The sequence below is a fragment of the Nicotiana tomentosiformis genome, chromosome 5 (assembly GCF_000390325.3).
Source record: "Nicotiana tomentosiformis chromosome 5, ASM39032v3, whole genome shotgun sequence".
Taxonomy (NCBI): domain Eukaryota; kingdom Viridiplantae; phylum Streptophyta; class Magnoliopsida; order Solanales; family Solanaceae; genus Nicotiana; species Nicotiana tomentosiformis.
In genome coordinates, this window is record NC_090816.1 from 95,582,789 (window position 1) to 95,607,461 (window position 24,673).

The following is a 24,673-nucleotide window of genomic DNA, read 5'->3' on the forward strand; positions in this document are numbered from 1 at the left end:
TGGGATCGAGTCGTTCGCCTCGGCAGGATTATGTATTTCACTCTTATGGGATCGGGTTGATCGCCTCGGCAGGATTTATGTACCACACTCTCATGGGAGCGGGTTGTTCGTCTCGGCAGTTTAATAGATGCATCTATGGTTCGTGTCGTTCGACCCTTTGCAGTACACAGTTTAAATATTTATGTTGGATCGAGTCGTACGCCTCGATATTTCCTAAATCGTGTCCTTATGGAATCGTGCGTAATATTTGGCAAGAAGTCAGTGTATCTGTGAGTTTTCCCGATTTGAGTTATGACAATCTATCTGATGAGATACACTGTATATATATATATATATATATATATATATATATATGCTCCGGTTAAGGAGGGAATTTCTAATGGAGAGCTTGATTTACTCATAAAGAGGGGGATTTGTACCACGTGATTTATACTTATTTATCTCATTTATTTACTCTTCCTCATAATTACTTACCTCTTTATTGTACCTGATGTTATTGGACCACTAGTGAGTGTCGATGTCGACTCCTCGTCACTACTCCTCCGAGGTTAGGCTAGATACTTACTGGGTACACGTTGATTATGTACTCATACTACACTTGATGCATATTTTGTGCAAGTACATATGTGACTAGTGGCCTTGTGAGAGCAGAGGCGTGAATGCATGCGGGGATTTACGTGAGATGCATTCCATATTACGACCCGCAGCCGGCAGTGTCTCCTTCAGAGTATTTATATTTCTCCTGTCCGAATTTGTATTCCGGACAGATGTTATATTTTATCTTAAATTCCTAGTTGATGCGCATGCACTTGTGATATCGGGCTTTGGGGTGATTATGGGTTGTTCTGTATTGAAATTGTTAAGAATATTATTATTTACACTGTGAATTCCATCTTTTACTCTTTAATTGAAGGAGAATTCGATTTCAAAGTACTAAAGTGAATAATTAAGTTAAACTTTTATTGTTGGCTTACCTGACAGTGGTATTAGGTGGGGTCGTAACACCTAAGGAGTCTTGTTAATTTTAATTGCATTTCCGATGATGCTTATACAAGGGTGTTTCTGACATGAGGTTTCTTCTCTCGAAACTATGTCAGACATTTATTTAAAAAATTGATCGAAGATAAAAACAAAAAGAAATTATTAAATTCCAAAAACTGATGTGCTAAATGCTAATTCGATTTAATAGTACATGCTTTAAAACATAAAATATATTGATCCATCACAATATGTTGTCATGTCTTGCTTTAAACGATAATATTTCAAACATGTTTGCTTATATATTTCGAAGAATACATTTAAAATCATGAACATAAGACAAAATCCCCCTCTTTTTTTGGTCTTCTCCTCGTATTATTCAGGCCAAAGAAAATGCAACTAATCTACTGTATATGCAATCTATATGTGGGAATGGCCATTAGATGTTGAACTCTAGTTGTAACTAAACCAAATTTCTCATTCATGTTAAGATCTTTTGGCAACATATTATTTGGTAACTTCCAATCAAAGCAATGAACCAATTGTGCTATCAACAATCGGACAATGGTGAGGCCGAGCTGCAAACTAGGGCAACTTCTTCTACCAAAGCCAAATGGTAAAAGTTGAAAACTGTGTCCCTTGAGATCAATGTTGCACCCTAAAAACCTCTCTGGTATGAATTTTTCTGGCTCAGACCAAACATCTGGATCTCTTCCAATTGCCCAAACATTGACCAAAATTCGGGATCCTTTACGTATATGAAAACCATCAACCGTACAATCTTTAATGGACTCGTGAGGAATCAATAGTGGTACTACTGGATGGAGCCTAAAACCTTCTTTTATAACCATTTCTAAGTACTCCAGATTTTCTAAGTCTGATTCTTCAACCATCCTGTTTTTACCAACAACTTGTTCCAACTCGTTTTGGAGTTTTTTCATTACATTAGGGTGCCTTATGAGTTCTGATAAAATCCATTCAACCGTTGTTGACGAAGTATCCATTGAAGCCATAAGCAAGTCCTACATATATCGTTATTCTTTAGTTATAAACTCAAAACGTACTGCCAATTGGAAACTTAAAGTTTTCACTATACAGTCCAAGAGAAGAGCAAAAAGAATATTGCATGGTACAATACTATTATCCTACGACTATTTTTATATAGTATCGGAAAATCATAATTGCTCAGTCACGTAAAGGTTTTCAATAGGAATTAGAGCAGTAGAGTTGGCATATCGTAAAACAATATACAACAATTACCAAATATCAATATCAACATCATTATTACATAGGCAAAACTATATAGTATAATTTTTTAACCTAAATTAGTGAAGCCATAGAAGAAAAATATCAAATCAGTCACTTAAAATCATGAAATACTTGGGGAAGAATATTGTTTAATCAACTAAGCTTAAGCTACTAGTTTTGCAATATAGGATATATGATAAGACAACTTATTGTAATACTTTTAAATTTAACTTATTTTGTCATATTTTTTCAAAATACTTGCATTAAGATAGGTTGTTTACCTCACACTTCTAGGGTTGCGGATCTCTCTTGGTCCTTGTATGAATGTGAAACGCTTTATGCATCGGGACGCCCTTTAGATAAACTAAACTTTACTCATTATAACAGTAAAGTCATTATAAACTTTACCCATGGAATCTAATACAGACCTACCCATCAAGGTGCCTTTATTATTATTATTATGGTGTGTAAAGTTTCATGAATTTTTTGTTATACTAGGTAAAGTTGAGTTAGTTTAATAAGACAAAAGTAGTTTTGTTACTATTGTCGACTTGGAATCTTAGCAAAAAAATCTCTCTAAAACAAAAATCTCTCCGTACACAATAACGTTATTATCCACAAACAGTCAGATAAACCCTCTCTTTGGAGAGTGGAATACACGCGTAGCCGAGATGGGGATGCTGGCCGGCGATATCTCGGCGCGTTCGACTGGGAATCTTGCTCCACCCGCTATGGCGACCAACCCAAAAGAGGCTATTCATCAAAAAGTTGATTATGCAGCTACAGTTACGGCTCCTACAAAATCCAAAAGTAACAGATTGGCCGACCCAAATGTGAAAGCTAGAATCACCACCAATAATGGAATGCCAATGGTTATTTTCAAATCAAGCGACTATAATGGCGTGATGGAAGGAGAATGTAAATACACTATTATTGGAAAATTTCTAAGAACTCGTCCTAACATAAAACGCATCAAATCAGTTTTAGCAGAGAAAGTATTGCTCAAAGGAGAGGTAACAATTGGGATTTACGATTACCGTACAGTATTTATTGATGTTGCTAATGATGAAGATTGTAAAATAGATTGGTATAAATGATCGATTGAAAATTGTCATACCTGGTATTACGTTAAGCAGGTTTTGAGCCCAGCTGGAGTTCCCCTTTTTATGAATATTGCAATTGACAACAGAACAAGGCCTGGAATGGCAAAGGTCAGAGTGAAAGGCAACCTCACCAAGCCTTTACTGCAATCTGTGTGGCTAGGCCAGGAGGATGAAACTAATCTACTAAAAGGAACTACTTAAAAGCTGGAATATGAGGGAGTACCAAAGTGCTGCAAACATTGCAGAATATTAGGCCACTCTCTGATTGAATGCAGAGTTCTTGACAGGGAAAGAAACAAAGAGAAAGAATCTAGGATTCATGAAGCTGCGCTAACCAACACAAAGGATGACAAACAGAAAAACAAGATAGACAAATAAGCAACAGAAGAAGATTTTCACGGAAATTAGCACCTCAACCATAGGAGAGGGAACTACAAAGGATATCAAAGCCAAGAAGGACAAAGAGTATGGCATGTCCCCAACACTAAGAGGAACAGACAAAAGAAAAGGGAAGAAGCAAAAGCAAAAGAACAGGAAGAAAATAAGAAGAAAGAAGAACAAGAAATAGAACAAGAAGCGAACTAGAACAACAAGGAAAGAACCATTACCAGGAAGAGAAAAAAGAGAAAAACTAAGATGCCACAAAAAAGAAGCAAAGTTCTGTTCAAACCTACTATGAGTCAAAGGAAGTGAATCATCAAGGGAACCTCGAGCAAGCTAAATAATCAGCAACGTCGCATAGAGATAACTATTGAAAACACTATAGAATAAATAGAAAGGGGTCAACCAGAGCAGAGCAATATGTAGGAGCATCACGACAAGGACTTAAACATTAGGATGCCTGCTAATAGCAGGATATCCAAAAATACTCACCCTGAAAATGCCGAAACAGAAGGAAATCAAACACATGAATCAGATAGAGTGCAGCCTACTACAATAGCACAACATAAAGAGGAAAGCAACAAAAAAAAGCTATTGAAAGTGATGAACATAGTGACAGTTCTAAGCACAACAATCAGGAGCTTGAGTAGGATGAGATGTATGACAGAAGGGAACAAAGCAATGAAGACAATTACACAACTGAGAAAAAGTATCAAGAATGCATCAGTTTTCAAACTAGTAGTATTGATACATAGTAGAAAAATCAAGAACCTATACATATGACTGTTGATTTGTACTGTGAGGGAATACAAAATAAACAAAAATAAGGATAGGATTCACAGCAAGAAGTGTCAGCCCCTTTTATATCAAAGCAGAATTTTGAAAAAGCTAGCAAAGAAACATCCCAAGAAGAAGAAAAAGAATTTGATAATGATGATTGGCCACTCAATGGAAGAGGCAGAATCAGACAGAGGAAGAGTGGAAGAAAGAACAAAGAAAAAACCCCACCTCCTTATAGAGGGAACGTAGAAAAATGGATAATTAAACTCTCAAATTATCCATGATTAGTGCGATATTTTGGAATATTAGAGGAGTGACATACAAAAAGGTAATTCATAAATTAAAAAAATTGATCAACATCAACAAATGTGAATATGTGGCTATCTTTGAACTTTTCATTAATAGTAGGAAAATTGAAGGCTACAAAAAGTTCTTGGGATTCTTGCATTGTGTGGCCAATGACAATGGCCAAATATGGTATTTTTAGAATTGTCAAGCTATGGTTGTTACCAATGAAGAGCAGCAGATTACTTTAAGCATAAATGACTATAATGTAGATGAAAATATTCATGTTACAGTAGTTTATGCAAAGTAAACTACTATAGAGAAAAGATTTATGGGAAAGTATTGAAAACATTAGTAGGGTAATCAGTGGTCCATGGTGCATTGGAGATTTTAATGGTATTATGTCCAGATCACTCAATCAATTTCAACACAACCCTGATTTTACTCTTTTTTATTTGAATCACAGAGGCCCTCAAATAAATCATCTGGCATATGCAGACGATATAGTGATCTTCAGTGGTGGAAATAACAAATCAGTCAGGTTGATCATGAAACAAATTCGCAATTATAAGAAGTCTTCTGGTCAAAAAGTCAACAAAGTAAGAGCTATTTCCTTACTGATCCTAAAGCGAGAGCTCACAGAATTAATAGAATGGGGGAGGCTACATGCTTCATGGATGAGTCTTTCCCTTCAATTATCATGGATGTTCTCTATACGTGGGGAGAAAGAAAATTATTTACTTTGATGCGATGGTGATTAAAATTGTCAAGAGACTCAACGGTTGGCAAAGTAAAATATTAACTTATGGTGAATGAATGGTTCTCATCAAAAGCATCATTCAATCTTTGCCTACTTACACATTGTCTGCCATGAGTCCACCTAAAGGTACTCTTGACCTGATTGAAAAATATTTTGGAAGCTTCTTCTGGGGTACTTCAGCGAATAAAAGAAAATATCATTGGAGTGTCTGGAAGAACCTTTGTCTTCCCAAGGATGAAGGTGGATTTGGCATAAGATCGATGTACGACATTAGCAACACTTTCACCATAAAAAGATGGTGGAGAGTTAGAACCAACAATCCTCTCTGGGCCTCCTACTTAAGATCTAAATATTGTATTAGGTCTCATTCGGTGAAGAAAAAATGGGCCTCAGGGGACTCGCATGTTTGGAAACATTTGACGCAAATTAGAGAAAAAGTTGAGAAAAATATTCGATGATTTATCAATGAGGGTAACAGTAGTTTTTGGTGGGAATTGGTCGGGGAGAGGTGCACTTGCTGATCATTTTGCCCACAAAAGACACACTAAGTCTATCGTTGTAAAGGATTTCTTCAGAGATGATCAGTGGAACATAGAGAAACTTAGAGTCACTCTCAATGATCAAACAGACGCACATATTTGTGCTATAGACAATGGAGATCAGAATAAAGAAGACTATGCTATCTAGGAAGCTTCAGCCAATGGTCTATACACCAACAAAAGTGCTTGGCAGCTAATAAGGAGCAGAAAACAAAAAAATGAATCTCTGGAGAACATGTGCTCATTAGTATCCCCTTCAAATTATCCTTCCTAACCTGGAGACTATATCTTGGTAAGTTACCTTTTGATGTTATTATTGCTAACTTTGGTAATCATAAAGTGCCCAGGTGTGCAATAACCCAAAAGGAGACACGATGCAACATATCTTTATTGAAGGAGATACTAGTAAACACCTCTGGAATATTTTTGGGGCTCCTCTAGAAATCAAACATGAAAAATGGCCCATTAGAAGAATCTTCAAGAATTGGTGGGAAGTGAAGTCGAGGAATAAACTTCACAACTTCATCATACATGCATTAACTTTGGTCATAAGTTGGGTCATATGGAGTAGTTGGTGTTCATGTAGATATGGGGATCAAAGGAATTTCTACATTAGGAAAATGGAACAGCAGGTGAGTTGGAACATTCAATCAGCTATTACAATGGCTTTCCCAAGATGCAAAGTGACATGGCCATGGTTTATATTCTATGAAAAGGTAGAAATTTGAAGACCCACAACTATTATAAGCCAAGTCACATGGCAAAAACCACTAGAAAGGAAGATTAAAGTGAACACGGATGGAAGTTTTATTATGGGAACAGGAAGTGCAGGAATAGGAGGCGTAGTCAGGGATGAACAAGGAGATCTTTTGATGGCTTTCTCTATACCAGTTCAGAGTAATAGTAATAATATGACAGAAGCTTTGGCCGCAAAAAAAGGAGTACAATGGTGTACTCAAGAAGGCCATAATGACTTCTATCTGGAGATTGATTCACATATAGTAGCCAACATGCTCGCAATGAGAGACACAAACAATCTCATGCTTAAGAAAATCATTTAAGACACTTCTCGGATCATTAATCAAAGTCATGTTCATGTTACCCACTGCTACAGAGAAGCCAACCTAGTGGCTGACATGCTACCCAAGAATGCAGCCTCTAGTGGAAACAGTGATTTTTTTCTATACATTCCAGCAGTTCCCAAGGAATGTAAAGGGCCCTTTTCTACTAGACAAGTGGCAACTATCTAGTTTTAGAATTAGGGATGAAAAATCCAATTTCTTTTTAAGTTAATTTTCGTTTAGTCTGACATGAGAGGGAAGATGTATAATTTTTTATTTTAATCCCCTCATGTTTTTTGAAGACTGACTTGGTCAGTCCTTTTCATTTTTTCTGAAGGTCAGGTCCATGTCCCCTCCACTGTACTTACTCTGTTTTTTGTTGGAATAGACATGGTAAGAGTCTCTCTAAACCCCCAACACCTCAAGAGGTGAAAACCTGGTTTAAATACTATATATATAAAGTAGTTTTGTTACTTTATTATAATAGTGGGTAAAAAATTTTAAGGTAAGCAAATAAGTATATGACTTTATTGTTAGTGTCCAGTACAAGTGAAACTAAACCTAACTTCAGACAGACAAAGAAAGGGCATTTAGAGTGAACATTACCAGCAAAATTGCTTTGACATGGCGACGATCAAACTCGAACTCAGCTTCTTCAGATTGCATAATGCCCATCAGTGTATCAACAATATCCTTAGCTTGCTTCAGCTCATTAGTGGATTGCTGAACATGTTCATTGATAACTCTCTCCAAAAATTCATCAAAAAGCTTAGCTAATTCTTTCATACGACGAGTCAATCCTTGGAGAAAAGGAATGTAATCACCAAGTTTTGGCATCGATATTATACGCATTGTCTCTTGAACCAGAGCCTTGAAACCTTTCTCGCCAAGATCCTCGTCCATGTACTTCTTCCCAAATACCATCATGCACGCCATGTTCGCGCTAAGAGATCCAATTTTATCACTAAGATTAACCACAACATCGCCATCAGAAGCAGCCGCCTGTTTGAGGAAATTCACAAGAATTCCAACTTCTTGTTTCCTCATAGGCTGAAAAGAATGGATCTTGACATTGCTAAGCAATTGTAGAGTGCACAATTTACGCATATTTCGCCAATAAGGTCCGTACTTGCTAGCAGGGGCGAAGCTACAGTGTAGCAAGGGTGGTCAACTGACCACCCTTCGTCGAAAAATGTCGAAAAATTAACACTGTGTATATAGGTAAAATTTTGGATTTACATGGATGTAATACATATTGAACATCCTTATAACAATGAAGAATTATAGCTCAGTGGTAAAAGGTGGTCAAGAGGGCCTCATGGTTGCGGGTTTGAGTTCCACTCTTTACAATTTTTATTTTTCTTGTTCAAGTTTGAACACCCGAAATATTTTCTAGCTTCGCTGCTTGCTAGAGACCAGATTTCTCTGATTATAGAAAATGTATTGAGAAACTTCACTGTATGGTCTACTAGCAAAAACCAGATCATGGTTCTTCAAGAATTGTTCTGCAGCATAAGGAGAGGAAGCAACAACGACAGGAACAAGACCAAATCGCATGGACATTATGGGACCATGTTTTTTGGCTATTTTATAAAGATAGTGGTGAAGATTCCCAATAAGTGGAAGTCCTCTTGGCCCTGGAGGAAGTTTCTTCTTCTTCCTCATTAATTCTTGAAGAAAATAAGTAAGCAGTGCAACTACTGCAAGAGCTAGCCAAATAGAAGCCATGCAATTGCCACAACTTTTCCTACTAGTAATATAGTATTGAAACTGTGCTACTTCTACTCTTCTAGCTCTTTTGAAGCAGACTAAAGTGTGTGTATATATATATGTGAAGGGGAGCCTTGGCGCAATTGGTAAAGTTGTTGTCATGTGACCAGGAAGTTACGGGTTCAAGCCGTGGAAACAACCTCTTGCAGAATTGCAGGATAAGGCCGCATACAATAGACCCTTGTGATCCAGCCCTTCCTTAGATCCAGCGCATAGCGGAAGCTTAGTGCCCCAAGCTGCCCTATATATATATATATATATATATATATATATATATATATCCGGTCATTCCCCGGACCCCGCGCATAACGGGAGCTTAGTGCATGGGTTGCCCTGCGTGTACATATATATATATATACATATATTGATCTTAAACTAAAGTCAGAAGTAGCACTGTAGCAAAATAATGTTGCAATAGGCCAATTTCTAGTAGTGATATAAGACAGATAAATTAAAGCAGATGGAGTATTTCATTAGCACTACCTAATTGCAAAGTAGTGAAATATCTGCGCCTTAATAAGTATTATTAGGTACAAACTATCCCTAATCCCTAGCATGGTGGTTCGGCTATCTATTGGAGTTAGGCAATATTTAATGAAGTCAGATATATATTAAATTTAAAGATTAAACTAATTGGAGCAAATAGTAGTTTTATCTTCCTGTTTTTCGTTTTAGACGTCCAAAACCGTATTATTGAACCTCTTTTGCGCTTCTTATCATGTTTAAATTAAATGAGTAACAATAATTCTGTTATACTTTTACAAGGTCAAGTGAGAAGTAAATTCAATTCTAAGATGAGGAATTAGTTCGGAAATTATCTATCTAGACTATAGGATGAAAGCAAAAAAGAAAAAAAGTTGTGAAATTTTTAAAGAATTTGTAGATTTCAATGATCTTTTTTATATCTTTAATCTTTTAAAATATAATTTCCATTCCATTTTTATCGTTTTAATAAAAATTTAAATATCCATTTATTTTTGTTACATATAGTACAAGTTATGGATGCCAACCTAATCCATTTTCTTACTAGAAACTAAAGTAAGCATGTTACAGATTTCTTAATGCAATGTTTTAGTTCGTGAATTGGCTTTGCTAGTTAAATGCCTAATTGTCATAGGACCCTTTAATTTTGGCGTTTAGGATATGTTAGGGAAAATGACACTGTATGCTAGTTCTCAAAATAATAACCGAAAAAAAAATATTTTTTGTATATATATATATATATTTGTATGTTATATACAAAAATTACAAGTTTTGTACACTTTTTCGACTATTGAATGTAAATAATTTCTGCCACGCGCAGTTAAATTTATGCACCAATTTTAATCAGTCATAGATGTAGCAAACTACATTCAGGTCCAAATGAATTAGGAAAATGTGCATCATATTAACCCAAAACGAACAAGTTTGTCCAACAATGTGGGAAAAGACAATATAGGGGCAAAGACTAGAGAATGTTGAGAATTATTCTGCTCTAATTCATGGCTTATTAGAAGTAGAGAATGCCCTGGTGACATATTCATGGATAAGAAGACATTACAACTAGTTTGATAATTGAGTAATGTCGCTTTTTCTGCCCGAAACAAGGACTCACTTAGATATGAGCTTTTATTCTTATCCTTGATCAGAAATTTCTCTATAAAAAATATTAAGTTTGAAGAACGGGAGTAAGGAGTCGTTGACCTAGAGGATTTGCAACATCCTACCACCCGATTAGAACCCAAAACAGCCAAGATCAAATGTAGTAAGTAATTAGTAACATATTTATACTTTTCCGCACACTACATAGCAATAACGTAATTACGACAGTTTCGTTTTGCATAGTGACAGACAGTTTACATCCCAAACACCCTGGCAAATACATCGCCGGACCTAGACCCCTGGAATGTTAGATTTCCATTCCCAGCATAGTATCCGTTGAGACCTAATCTGTCATTTCTCTGAAGTTCCGCCATCCTGCCAACCTCATTTCTACATTGGAACTCATCCAAAACATTATGCTGGTAGCCATTAGAACTGTGGCCATTCGCAAGCTTCTGCTGGGAAAAGTGTGTGTACAGAGATTGATCAACGTTTTGCCGTTGATCCACCAGCCTTGATGAAAAGCCACGTAAATCATTTAGGCCAGCATACTCATCTGCACCGTGAAACCTCTGATCCAGATGTGCAGATGGAGTTTGTGAAGCAAGAACACGTGAGAATTTCCCTTCTTGATCAGCATAATTTTGTTGCATCAGAAGCCAGAGCCTTGCCTCATCTTCCAAAGCTCTCCTCTGAGACCCAACTTCCAGGCCTGAGATACTTAAACCATTTGTTGGCTTGCCTTTACCACAACTTAATATGGCAGGGTCAACAAAATCAGCCTCACCTACAGTTCTAGTGCTTCTCGTTGATGGGGGGTGAATCAAATTTGATGAACTATTTACTAATTGACTTCCTGCATAGATAGAACTAACAGTAAGAACCTATTATCAATTTTTTTTGGAAACAGAAGAAGCTTGCCATTAAAATATCCAACAACGGGACAGGAGTGTTACCAGAGAGAGTATGAGGGAATCCTCCAATTTCATCAGACAACGGAAAACCAGGAGGCAGGTCCCTTGAGGGTATTGAGAACCCGGGTGGAGCCAGACCTTTTGGTCTTGAGACTGCTAAGACAGTTCGACAGATTCAGTTTGAAATTAAATGGGCCCAAACTTAGTAATGATGTAATGCTTCCATATTAAAATGCTTAGCAGTAACATGGTACAGGAAGTTAGTAGGTTCCATCACAAAACTCAATTAACTCATGAAAACGCACATGCACATATAAAGTCCTATGTAATTCCTTCTTGGAGCACATTTTGCGGCCTAACATACCATTTCCTCCCTAGAGATCAATACCAAGCAGAGCTAGAACTTTTTAATATTCCTGCTAGTGCTGTCAACAGTTTTAAACAACAACAACCCGGTATAATCCCACTAGTGGGGTCTGGGGAGGGTAGTGTGTACGCAGACCTTACCCCTACACTGGGGTAGAGAGACTGTTTCCGATAGACCCTCGGCTTCCTCCCTCCAAGAACTCCCCACCTTGCTCTTGGGGTGACTCGAACTCACAACTTCTTGGTTGGAAGTGGAGGGTGCTTACCACTAGAGCAACTCAATCTTGTCTGTCAACAGTTTTAACTTGTTGAATTATAAAGTGACAATCAAGCATTAGGTGAAATGCTTGTCAGAAAACATACCAAAGCAAATTAAATTTTAATGCCAGAAGAATAATGCTCAAGCAGCAGTAAGGTTAGAAACTAGTTTAACCCTGGTTTAAAATAACTGTAATGATGGACGGGAATTGAGATGTGCCAGAGTGGTCCCCCACCTCCCACCCCCACCCAAACTGCCACTTCTGGGCTGTTCAACTCTGTCCCGACAAAAGATTTCACACACCCTCCCCTGTATTCCTCACCAGATACCTAGCCCACCCTGCCCCTGCCCCTGCCCCTCCCCCTGTCCCTTGGCATCTTTCTTATTGTATTGTACACTTAACTCTGCCAAAGAAGAAGTAAAGGCACCACCTTTGTTTTTTTCTTTCTCTGAATTGAACTTGGATCCTTTTGGCTCAATCTAGAGAATTGGCAGGGGGGAAGGAATTTTATGGTCTATAGTGGTATAATATGCTTGAAGATAGAGAAGCAACCAACAAAGGTAGATGATGGAGATTTAGTAAGCAACAGTAGCGCATGAGGAAGGACTTGAGAAGACACAGCCTGAGAATAGTCGTACAACTGTGAGCCTTGGTTCATAATTTACAGCCAAAACATTTCCTTTTGGCCCAGCTATAAGTTGCCTTACAATTTGGTCTCCCGAAAGGAGTTCATGTCTCTTCTGTATTGTATCAAAGAGGTCAGATATAGGCCCCCTCTTTCTTTTTAGGTGACTATGTTTGATATAACACATTATACTCAGACTAAATCTGAGTATAATTTATTTATTAAAAAAAAACTCCCAGTCCCACTCTACAGCTGTAGTAAAAACCATTATTCTACAGCTCCGCAAGTCACTCCCTTACCCTGCTAGCAGGTCCACAGCCTTTGCAGCCCCATTTCCATCGCCGTTAAATAAAATCTTGTCTAGTGGGTACAGGAAAAGACATCATACAATAGTAAACAACATAGGATATAGCACTTGAAAGGAAAAGGAAGACAGGCCCATGAATGACAAACTTAGGCAGCAAAAATCAACTATCTTAGGCATCAAATAAAGAAAAATTTCTGTTAACACTTACTCTGATACTGAGACTCATGCATATGCTGCTCTTTCCTTTCTCTGAAGTCATGAAGGATGGATGACTGATTTGACATCAGACTGATATTACTAGAAGAAGAATCCAAATCAGCCCTTTGACTTGAAAAACCATCTTGCTTCATAAATGAGAACCCTTGACCGCTGTGCAAAGAATTCCAGGAACCACGCTGCCCATTAGGTTCATTACACAGGCCAGTTAAGCTGTGACGCGAGGTCAGGGAATTTTCACATGAACCAAAGTCGATAGCTAAAACGTTTGAAATTATACTGTTCTTCACGGGATTGAATGCAGAACTTTCATCAAAATTATTCAAGCTACCATTTTCAGTCCTTCGTAAGTGCTCCACTATTTCTTCATTGGAGAATGAGTTAGAACCTCTATAAATTGTATCAGACTTCACGGAACTTTGAAATTTCAGGTCATGTAATCCATCATTTAGTGTGGAATTTACACATGAAAATGGCAGCAAAGCTTCTTCTGCTTGTTTATGTAATGATCGATGCTCCATGCCATTGATACTCGGACTACATGCCCTATGCAAGAGCGAATTGCCACCATAATCCTCTGTACATTTAGCAGCGCGGGATGACATAAGAAATGGCTCTTGACAAATACTATTCAAATCCTTCGATCGTTGACCATCAAAAGATGTGGAGTCTTCCCTGAATGGTTCATCTGAAATTTCTGTAGAGTTTTGATCCCTTCGCAGATGATTGACAGACTGGTTAGGAGACGGAACTTCAAATAACACTCTATCAGAATATGTTTCTTGAGCATGATTATCTTTGTTAATTGGTATGGAAGATAGATTGGAACACAAATCCAAAATTCTACTATCCTCACTACTATTTCCATCTTTCTCTGCACGAGAACTATTAGACAATCCAACATCTACGAAAGTTGTCCTTCCGTTTGGTTCACCAGCACCTCCATCCTTATCACTAGAAGGGACTACACGAGCCATATAGCTACGGTGATCCACTGTATCATTAGTTGCACCCTAAAAACGCAAAAAGGATCTGGTGAGAATGTTTTCAGTTCAAGCCAGAAATCAAGAAATGGTAGCTTCCAAAAATATCAGAGCTTACAACAGAAAAAATATAGCATCTTCTGCACTGAAAATTAGGGAAGTGATTGCCTTGGATACTTTGCTACAGAAATATACTACCAACAAGCATAATAAAACACTAAAGATTTTACACTTACTGCACTTCGAATGGTAGAATTCTCTGTAGAAGTAAAGCTAGCATTGGACAATTCATCAATTGGAGGTGGCAAGACATTTCCTGAGCGCTTCATTGCACTACTAGTGGCACCAACAATTTGTTGAACCCTACTTCTGAATAAACGCCAAAGCGCAAAACCGCCGGTTAGCATACACTCTTAGAGAAATTTATCAACCAATTAAGACAGTGTATAATCGACCCTTTATCTATGCAAGTAAAAGGCCAATAAACAGAAACAGTACAAGAACCTGTAAGGTCCAACAAAAAGAAGCATATAAAGAGATTCAGTCAGAGATGTCATGCAAGATCTCCATTTACTATAACATCCAATTAGCAAGAGAACTTGTCACTTTCCAAGACGAGACAGTAACATATTCTGAAAAAATGAGAAAAATACAAACTGCCACCTCACTATTATTCCATAGTAGTAAAATCTTTCCATGAATGCACCCCAAAATGCAACATAATTCATCATTTCTAACAGGAAGATAGTAGATTCATTCACATAACAAGAGCCAAGAGGCACCACTTCTGTCACTATATGTTAGCAGGTTTGTCTTGGTAAACATTAATTTGAAACTTCAATGCTATGTAACAAGTTCTGAATATTTGGTAAACTTTAAGGTGCTTATATCAACAAACTAAACCTACAGCAGAAGTAAAAAAATCAGATTGCAGAAACACAAATAAACAATTCAGTTCTAGAGCTGGAACCAAGATGCATATAAATAACAAACAGCTGTACAACCAAGCTTAACATGATATTCCCAGATTAAGATAGTTCTCTCTATGGAAGACGAATTGGTAACATTTGAATAACCATAGCTAGAGAATTTTTTGATAACCTCTAACCATAGCTAGAGAACATCAAGAACATGATGGTTTCAAGCCCCTATGACTTGCCAAATCAGGTTTACATACTTCTATCATATTAGGACAAAATAAAGCTCTAGAAACGGAGAACACTTGAAGCAATAATCAAGCAGATCAATAAAGGCAAATTGATGCAACATTTTGTGACTAGGCGGTCAAATATAAACCAGTTAGATGTAGCTATTTGCTGCTTGAGTTTCCTCATTTATCTCCATGATAAACATTCAGGAAGTTGTAATTGTCTAGAATAATCTTCCGCAAATAGTAGTTGTACAAGATAATATCTACTTAGATAAAACAGGAGTAGCTATCTTGTCAAAGAATGTCGAAGTCAGCAGCTAGGAAACAGAGTTTCCAAATGAAAATTTTGCATAAAATGATTGGATTTAGACATAAATTTCATACTGCCAATCTGAGACACGATGTTTCTTTATGTGCTATTCTTCAGCCCATCTGAAGAGCTTACTCAGAAAAAAACTATAGCTAGTTAAAGTTCATTACACGTGATCCAGTTATATGCCGCTCTCTGTCAACTTTAGTTTGAGACAAGAGTGAGTTGCCCTAGTGGTGAGCACCCTCCACTTTCAACCAAGAGGTTGTGAGTTCGAGTCACCCCAAGAGCAAGGTGAGGAGTTCTTGGAGGGAGGGAGCCGAGGGTCTATCGGAAACAGCCTCTACCCAAGGGTAGGGGTAAGGTCTGCGTACAAACTACCCTCCCCAGACCCCACTAGTGGGGTTATACTGGGCTGTTGTTGTTGTTGTCAACTTTAGTTTGAGGATCATAAGCACTTCAATCAGTCACAGAAACCCAACAGAGATAGCATGTCTCAAACTGGAGATACACAGGGTAAATATTTGCATGGCCAATACCTTGTATGAATTGCAGCTACCTCATCTTTACCAAAACTATCTTCATCAGCGCCAAGGCTATGCAAATATAGACAAGAAGGATTACTGCAAGGCTGGACAAAAGAAGCACATGTCAACATTTCTATTACATTGGTTGCTTTTATATTCTTCCACAAAGGGCATAACAGAAAGAGCGGAGATTACAAAACACCATGTTCAGTACCGTGTTTCTCAACCAAGCATGACAATATTTTGCAGTCCCAAATGATGCTCTGCAAGGGCAATTTCACTTTGTCACTAAATCAAAATCAAAAAATCAACTAAGCCTCAACCCAAACCAATTGGAGGCGGATATATGAATCCTTCGTATCTATTTCTCTCTATTTGGGCTATCTTCATTCCAACACTAAACAATTTATCTTTTCTAAAACAAATTAGAGGTTCTCCAAATTACAATTTTCACATTTGTCACTAAATTATAAATGATGATAATGTTTGACCAAGAGAAAGCGTTAGGCCCTTACCTCAAATACCTTCCTTCCAGGACAAAACCGTGTACAAATTGAATACACTGTATGGCCTCTTCCTCTTTAGAGTACGTAATATATCTGCAAGGAAGAAAATGACAAAGAAAAACAATTACACAGGCAAACAATAATTTTGAAGAAAAAGGGAAAAGCCCCAATCAAACAAAAAACTTGACAGCAAATCACGCACACTCTACAAATAGACAAAGTCCAGTGAAAAGGATTTTGTCATTTCATCATCATCTAATAACACCTACAATTCAACACTTGCAAACTTCCATAAATACTGGACACATTACAGGCAGACATCGAATCAAACCTTCCATTTTCCCCCACATGCAGTTTCTGCTGCAAAATATTTTATTGATATCTCTCACAATCAATTCTTTTTTTAAGTATTGACAGCTCTTACAATCTATCATGTACAACATTTTAGCCTCTCTACTACTACTAAATTTTGAAGGAAAGAAACTACCACTAAATTCAAACTGTACGGTTCTGCAACATCCTAACTGAAAATGATAGAAGTATCAGATAAAGGTGAATGTGATAATACTTCTACCTGGGAGAAACTCAACAGCAAAATCACAATTTTTTTGGGATAAGGTAACAGAAAATTCAGTCATTAGACGCCTTCATAGATAAAAATAGAGATATTCATATGATAACCTCAATTTTTCATTTGTCGTAGTTCCAGTAATAATCAACAAACCTAACATCACTGTTGTCACAAACTAGCTCTTTTCTGAATGTAACTTGAAACAAGTAGGGAAGTTGCACCAAACCAAAAAATAAAATAAAAAATAAACAAACACAAGCAAATCCAACAGCTACAATACAAATAACATAGAACCAAGATGATAGACATATGTCAAACTCACACACTACAGGTATCATTGGTTAATAGCTGGATTGAACCACCGGCCGTCCGAGATAGAGAAATTTTAGAAATTTTCCCATATTGCCCAAAATATTCCTTCCGCTGTAAGAGCTGCCCAAAAAATATAAGAGTATTGCTTAATGCTAGAGAATTAAAGATAATGAAACCTTCTTCGAGCACATGGTCAAGAAGAATTCTACAAGTGATATTTAAAAGTAGCAAATGTATAACATAATAGCTCCATACATCTTCATCTGCAAGACTAAGAGGCAGCCCAGTCACATATGCCATTTTACGCTGAATGACCCGAACATTTGTAAGATCCTTCCTGACTTCGTTAGCTTTTGGCTTTGCCTTTGGTGGTTTACTTTTCCGATTTGAATTGTTGTTCTCTGCCCTGTTTTTATAATTGTCTGTTAGATTCTGTCTCCAACACTTTGAGAAGTAAATTAGTCAATCAGGGGAATAACCTTTCAAAATTTGCTTGCATTGCCACAACTTTATCCTTTTCATATTTAGTTCGACATGCAGGACATCGTCCCTCGGATGCCTCTTTCTCTGCTATGTCCATTATGTGATGCCAACACCAAACACACACCTGTATTGAATTGAGGTTAAAAACCCACAAAAAAAAAAAAATCAATTGACAAACCTGAAACTTTATAAATTTGGTATTCCTTCCTAAAAGAAGTTAATCAATAACAATATCACGAGAGAAGTTGAAGAAGTAGTCTCATTTAAGTTCCCAGTATTTCTTTGAATATAGAAGATGACATCTCCAGAACTATCTGGAAGAATTGAAACCAACTAGGAGACCTGATTCAAGCACAAATTAAGTACCGCCCCTTCAAAAATGAACTCTGCTAGCTATCATATAATTAAATGTTCTCTTGCTTACTTAGCTGAAACTTTTATACTGGGTTAATATTGAAATATGAAAGCATTGTTTGCACTCCGCATCAGGGAATAACTGTATGCCCATCTTAATTACAATATACCTAACTGTCCTTCATTGAAGCTTTTACTCAATCAGAATTTGAGAGAATCAATGCGCAAAAACGATATACACTGGTGCGTACATAAAATAGATCACACAAGTAAATTTCCAATCCACTACTCAACAATAGAGCAGATCTACTATCCCGTTATCAGAAATATCATAAGAAGAACTTTAAATTTTCATGAAGTACTTCCCACAAAATTAACTTTTTAAGATTATGTAACTTGACTAAAGATAGAAAGTGTTGTGAAAGCAGTATGAAGAAAGTACCACTCACTCAAAAGCAACATAGAAGAGGATGAACATAAGCTTCTAAATAACATCATAAGGTCTTTGATGGTATGCTACTACATCTATTTCTGAAACTTCTTGATGAAGATAGAACATGCAATGGAGAAAACAACTCTCACAGTAAGTGGGATCACCCTTAAGTTGACCAGGATAAAATGTGGTGTAAATTGAGAATGACATTTTACAAACTGGCACAGAAGGCAGTCTGGTAAATGGCCATCATTATCAATTCGACATTAGACAAATTGTGAAAGTATTTGAGGCAGTAGTTTGAAAGACTACTAAACCAATTCACCCATTCAAATAAGTTGTACTCCCTAATAAAGAAATGAGAGAACTACTTGAAAAGTACATAACCAAACTTTATCTACAATTCTTTAAGATACATCAAATTTCTAAAGCAGAGTCAAAAACTATCAGCAAAAAATTTCATAAAGCCTAACATTATTGAATGTCAAAAAACATAGTAATTGGAATTAAAACAATGGATAAAAAAATCACGAATATGAAATTCAGCTGCTCCTAAGGTTAATTTTAAGTGACGTTCAATTCCAAGTAGCATTATCTATCAAAAGACAGGAACTTAAAAGGGGAATATTCCCTTGAAAATATTTATAAAAAAAAAGACCTGATAACCACATTTGCAAGGCTTAAATTGCTGATCGGTCCAGTCCATTTCTTCGGCACAAAGAGGACACCTTTTCTCTTCTTCATTGCTCATCATTGTCCTGTCAATCAATTAAATTTTCACTCCTTCATTAAAAGCTCAACAAAAACACATTAACAACACGCACCTTAAATTTTCCTCCTATATACCAAACATACGTACAAAGACGATAAAAAACAAATGTAAATTCTTCTAAACCCTAACCAGCAGATAAACATACAGGAAAAAATCCACATTCCAATTCCCTACACTTGAAATAAACGAGAAAACACACATCCAAATAAATAGAATTTCCAAATTCCGAAAATGCGGTTTAAGAAAATCACACAGATAAAAAGATGCGGCATTTTCCCACGAACACAAACGAAAAGATAACAAAAGCGGTGCGTATATATATGTACATACATTTTGGCGTCGAATGAAAAGCAAATGCAGGTGGTTTGAAGCAAAAAGGAAAGAAGAAATTCGAATGGAGATTAGGGTTTTTAGATAAAAAAGTTTCGGCTAGTGAGAGAAAATATTTATATATATAGGAAAATGTATATATATAATTGTGTGGGGGAAAGAAAAAGAACCAAAGGAGAAAAAGAGAAAAAAAGGAACTTTTCTTTTTCAGAAATAAAAAAGGAACTTAAAATGAATTATTTTGATGGGAAAGAAGAGAGAGAAAGAGACGCGAAAAAACAACAGGGAGAGAGGTGGGGCACAAAGGATTGAAAACCACAGGATTTCAGACTTGCATTTATGGATGGATTTTATTTGTTTGTTTGTTTAATGATTCCTCCTTTATATATTTTTCGTTTTTTTTTTCTAGAACACTAAAACAAAATAAAATTTCTTATTGTAAGAAAGAAAAAGGCGATTTTTCCCATGAATTGATTTAGCAAACCGACACGTGTGTGAACAAATAAAGTCAAACTTGAATGTTACTGTTCAAGTTAACTTGTGTATAACTTAATTATTTTATTGTGCATTTACTTTATGTTCGATTTAATTTATAAAGAGGAGGAATGTCAATTTATCAATCTGTCAACTGTTTGTTTAGTGCTCTAAAGTTTTTTTTTATTTTTTGTAAGAGGGGAAATCGGCAGCCGCTATAATCTCTGTCACAATCTCTGCACTCTATGGTGAGCATTTTGTCTGCACTAGTTAAATCTCTCCATGTGTAATAGGCTGCAAACTACACATAGGATGTAAACTGCACTAGATAAATTCTGTGCGACAGGCTCAACCCAGACAGGCTCAACCCAGAAGGCATTGAGGGAAAACCAACCGGGCAACTTAAAGGGTTTTTTTTTATTCTTGGTATTAAGAATTTTTTATTTATTTTTTTGGTCCAAAGTATTAAGAAGTTTCTAGTGTATTGTTATACGTTTAGAAGGCGTTGGGTTATGATTTTGGTATAATCATGGAATAGTCAAAGATTTAAAAAATAGTTAGGAGTCAAAGGATTGTATCATATTTTATCAGGTTAAGTACATCTTGTCACTTGTTTGATTGATTTTGATTTTAAAAAATGATGCCAAACCATGTTCGCTTTTAAATGATAATAGTAGTAGATGCTAGCATGTTATAAGTTGACTATTAAAAGCTTTCTCTTTTTCCCCTTTTATTTTCTGTTCAAAGGCAATGTTTATAACTTATAAGAATTAACAAGTTAAACAAGTAATGGCTACGATCTAAATTCATGAGTCGTAACTAGCACCTAACGAGCTACTACTAGCTAAGATTTCGGCTTAAATCAAAGTTAAAGTGCAATATCATAATAATACATAGAACAGAATCATAACATGGATATATCTAAACCACTCACAATATAACAAAAGTCTCAAAATATAATGCAAGGTTTAAACATATCATAATCCCCACCTAACGAGCTACTGCCTGCTAAGATATCGGCTTAAATCAATGTTAAACGCAATATCATAATACATAGAACAAAATCATAACATGGATATATCTAAACCACTCATAAGTACAAAGGATCAAGGGACGCAGTCCGCAAATAAAATATAATGAAAGATAGTCTGAACCCACTACGACATATGTGGTTAACTTGCCTCAATTGGAATCAGAACTAAGTGTGGATATTAACCACTTATTAGTGTTTTTTTGCTATAGGTTTTAGTCCGAAAATACTAATTTTATCCTCTAATCTAATGAAAATAGTTAAATTGTAGGTGTGTTGGAAAATATAAGTTCAACGAAGAGAAATGACACAAAAAGGAGATATTCTAGCCAAATTCAGTAAAGAGGAGAAGTGCCGAGAAAAGTGCAGTCCGCAAAATTACAACGGCGGCCACAAAAGAAATTGCGGTCCGCAAAAGAAGGAATACGACCGCAAAGGAAGAACTGAAGCTTCAGGAAATTTTGGCAAAAGTGCGGTCCGCAAAAGAAATGTGCGGTAGCACTTGGTCCGCAAAACAGGTTCGCACTGACAAATTTGAAAGATCAGAGAATGAGCAACTGAATAATTCTGAAGCCTCCTCAAATGTGGTCCGCAGAACCTGAAGTACGGCCACAAAAATTGATATGCGACTGCAAAAGCTAAAGTGCGACAGCAAAACTTCCCTACTAAAAGCACAAGCAATGTCAATCCAGCAAAGTGCGGACCGCAAAAGCTAATGTGCAACCGCATAACCCTCTGAAGGGCATTTTTGTCAGAGATTTCGGGAGCCCTCAAAATAGAACTTTATAACTGTTTTAGAGAATATTTTCACTGTAGCGGCTACGAGTTAGTTACTTTTGGCTATTTTGAGCAAGTTTGAAATACAGTTGGAGAAGATCATCTACTTTTTCTTTTATTTTTGATTTTGAGTCTTTCATTTCTTCTTTCATCTTTCCATGTCTTTTACTATGAGTAGCTAGACTTTTATCTAGGATATTGATCCAACCCTAGTGTGTAAATCTTATGTGTTATTAATATTATGCTTGTTATTGATTGGGTTAGTTTTATTTAGCGTTGTTTATGCTTTAAAGTTAGAATTGATGGTTGCAAATATTGATTCATGCTTTTTTTACCTTGTTCTTACTTGAAAGAGAGGAACTTAGTCTAAAAAAACTTAGCTAACAAGAAAGTGAACTAGTTGAGTTATTGATTAGTTTAATTAACGGATTTGAACTAGAGATAGTGATAATCCCATTTGGGCTCATATTGAAATGCACTTATAACTACCCATTTGGACTTGAGAAAGATAAATTGGGAGTAATCACTCCTTAACCGCGAGGTATCGAGTTAGTACTTGAGTATTGAGAGTCATAACAACATCGATCTACCAAACAAACATAAATTGACTTTACCCATTAGACTTATGCCTAGGTTAAGATTACAACTCTAAGTTTTTTTTCAATTGTTAAAACTTCAAAAATATTTTGTTTATTACTTGTTTGCTAGCTTAGTTCACAAATCATACTAGTTTAATTAGTGAAGTTGATACAACACTCTTGTTTGAAAGATAAATTGAATTATATCAAGTTGATCACTTAAGTGTTTACATTAACACCCATATTAAACTTCTTGAGGTTCGACCCCGACTCGCGCTGGGTAATTATTATTGTAACGATCATTTCATATCCCTTACTTGGGGTGTGACTTGGACGTGATCAAACACCACCTTGACTGTAACAATCCGACCGGTCGTTTTGAGCTCAGTTTTAGAATTTTCTAAGTGTGATATGAAGTGGACTTTGGTGTTATCGATTTCCGCTTGGAATTTTGAGTCTTGTAATAGGTTCGTATTGTGATTTGTGACTTGTACGTAAAATTTGGCGTCATTCTGCAATGTTTAAGTATGATTCGGACGCGTTCGGCGAAGTTTGAATGTTTGAAAGTTAAAAAAAGAATTTGATCGGTGATTCATGGTATTGATATTATTCGTGGCGTTTCGAGCCTTTTTATAAATTTGGATAGTGTATTAGGACTAGTTGGTATGATTGGATGGGATCCCGGGGGCCTCAGGTGTGTTTTGGGATGGTTTCAGATCATTTCTCTATGTGTTGCAGCTTTTGTTTTCTGGTGTGTTTGGTATGCATCACGATCGCGGATGAAGGGTCGCGATCGCGAAGGTTAAGTGGACTGGTGAAGACTTTATTCTTCACGATCACGGAGCTTGAGCAGGATGTTCTTCGCGTTCGTGTGGGAGGAGTCGCAGACGCGATGGGTTATTGAGGATGTCCTGTTGTGGGAGAGTTGTTCTACGCGATCGCGAGAGGTGTGTCGCGATCGCGGAAGAGGAAGTTGTTAAGGCTGAAAGTTTTGCCTTCGCGTTCACGTACACTTGGATGATTGTGCATCGCAATCGCGAGGGTGAGCTCGGGTTCATAAAGAAGGAATTCTGGGACAAGTTGGTTTGGCCTTCGCGATCGCGAGGGAATTTTCGCAATCGCGAAAAGGAAAGCCCTAGGCAAAATATTTTTATTTCGGGACTTAGCCCATTTCTCTCACATTTTCACATGGTTGGGCGATTTTTGGAGCTTTTTGAGGGGAGATTTTCATCATCTATTATGAGGTAAGTTATTCCCACTTGTTTTAAGTTAAATACAAGGATTATATATGGATTTAAACATGAATGTTTGTAGAAATTGTGGGAGTTTTGAAGAAAAAACTAGAATTTATATTTTTGAATTTTTACCACAAAATTGGACACGGGATTTGGAATAAATATATTTGACTTCGTGGTACTATGGGTAATATTTATCTTCAAAAATTTTAGGAATCGGACACGTGGTCCCGAGGGTTGATTTTGTTGACCTTTCTAGCGGAGTTGAGAATTGTTATAAATTGTTAAATTACGAGTGTTGGAGTATATTTTGTTTGATTTGCATGTTGTTTTATTAGTTTCAGATTGTTTCGCATCGGGTTGAGGTATTAGAGAGGTGTTAAAGCCGGTTATCAGATTTTAGAGCGAGGTAAGTCTCTTGTCTAACCTTATGAGGGGAAAACTACCCCCTATGTGTTAAATTATTATTTGCTACTAGTTGTGGGTGCTACGTACACACAAGGTGACGAGAGTCCGTACGTAGCTAAAAATCATGTTTATGTCCGGATAGATTTAGGACTTTACCATGCAATATTTGTATTATTTGAACTCAACTTGTTAGTTTAAATACTTAAACTTATAATTGAAATTTGATTAGTAATTATATTAGGCCGAGCTTCGTTACCTTGTGAGTT

The 24,673-nt window shown here is 36.6% G+C and overlaps 4 protein-coding genes across 7 annotated transcripts; 1 reads left to right on the plus strand and 3 right to left on the minus strand.

Moving 5' to 3' along the window:
• Positions 1 to 1,179: 1,179 nt before the first annotated feature.
• Positions 1,180 to 8,265, minus strand: LOC104096227 (cytochrome P450 71AU50-like). 3 transcript variants are annotated; one of them, XM_033656122.2, is made up of 2 exons: positions 7,742 to 8,265; positions 1,180 to 2,000 (listed from the first exon to the last, which is right to left on the minus strand). In XM_033656122.2, exons 1-2 carry the CDS (start codon positions 8,240 to 8,242, stop codon positions 1,383 to 1,385), a joined length of 1,119 nt encoding a protein of 372 aa, XP_033512013.2. In that variant the 5' UTR covers positions 8,243 to 8,265; the 3' UTR covers positions 1,180 to 1,382. The 3 variants fall into 3 exon arrangements, with proteins under 3 accessions (XP_033512013.2, XP_070031216.1, XP_070031215.1); XM_070175115.1 differs by lacking the exon at positions 1,180 to 2,000 and adding an exon at positions 2,700 to 3,021; XM_070175114.1 differs by lacking the exon at positions 1,180 to 2,000 and adding an exon at positions 3,722 to 4,203.
• Positions 2,898 to 3,837, plus strand: LOC104096226 (uncharacterized). The gene is made up of 2 exons (XM_009602564.4): positions 2,898 to 3,239; positions 3,363 to 3,837. The coding sequence occupies exons 1-2, from the start codon at positions 2,898 to 2,900 to the stop codon at positions 3,528 to 3,530; spliced, it is 510 nt and encodes a 169-aa protein (XP_009600859.1). The 3' UTR covers positions 3,531 to 3,837.
• A 262-nt stretch (positions 8,266 to 8,527) lies between the features above and the next one.
• On the minus strand, positions 8,528 to 8,863 carry LOC138892823 (cytochrome P450 71AU50-like). The gene has a single exon (XM_070176566.1). The coding sequence runs from the start codon at positions 8,861 to 8,863 to the stop codon at positions 8,528 to 8,530; it is 336 nt and encodes a 111-aa protein (XP_070032667.1).
• A 1,784-nt stretch (positions 8,864 to 10,647) lies between these two features.
• LOC104096228 (uncharacterized) lies at positions 10,648 to 20,044 on the minus strand. 2 transcript variants are annotated; one of them, XM_070175118.1, is made up of 12 exons: positions 19,906 to 20,044; positions 19,462 to 19,561; positions 18,013 to 18,140; positions 17,789 to 17,939; positions 17,544 to 17,653; positions 16,660 to 16,743; positions 16,359 to 16,407; positions 16,157 to 16,248; positions 14,394 to 14,526; positions 13,167 to 14,187; positions 11,443 to 11,553; positions 10,648 to 11,342 (listed from the first exon to the last, which is right to left on the minus strand). In XM_070175118.1, coding segments are annotated over exons 1-12 (2,583 nt in total). In that variant the 5' UTR covers positions 19,908 to 20,044; the 3' UTR covers positions 10,648 to 10,740. The 2 variants fall into 2 exon arrangements, with proteins under 2 accessions (XP_070031219.1, XP_070031218.1); XM_070175117.1 differs by having other exon boundaries at positions 11,443 to 11,556.
• Between the last annotated feature and the right edge of the window lie 4,629 nt (positions 20,045 to 24,673).

Bases quoted from the DNA above. Each gene is read 5' to 3' on its own strand.
- LOC104096228 (XM_070175117.1), bottom strand. The intron at 11,557-13,166 runs GTAAGTGTTAAC...GAACTGTCTTAG, and splicing joins GCATGAGTCTCAGTATCAGA to CAGTCTCAAGACCAAAAGGT. The intron at 11,343-11,442 runs GTAACACTCCTG...CTATCTATGCAG, and splicing joins ATTCCCTCATACTCTCTCTG to GAAGTCAATTAGTAAATAGT.
- LOC138892823 (XM_070176566.1), bottom strand. From the start codon at position 8,863: ATGGCTTCTATTTGGCTAGCTCTTGCAGTAGTTGCACTGCTTACTTAT.
- LOC104096226 (XM_009602564.4), top strand. From the start codon at position 2,898: ATGGGGATGCTGGCCGGCGATATCTCGGCGCGTTCGACTGGGAATCTT. The intron at 3,240-3,362 runs GTAACAATTGGG...TACGTTAAGCAG, and splicing joins AAGTATTGCTCAAAGGAGAG to GTTTTGAGCCCAGCTGGAGT.
- LOC104096227 (XM_033656122.2), bottom strand. From the start codon at position 8,242: ATGCGTAAATTGTGCACTCTACAATTGCTTAGCAATGTCAAGATCCAT. The intron at 2,001-7,741 runs GTAATGTTCACT...CGATATATGTAG, and splicing joins ATGTCAAAGCAATTTTGCTG to GACTTGCTTATGGCTTCAAT.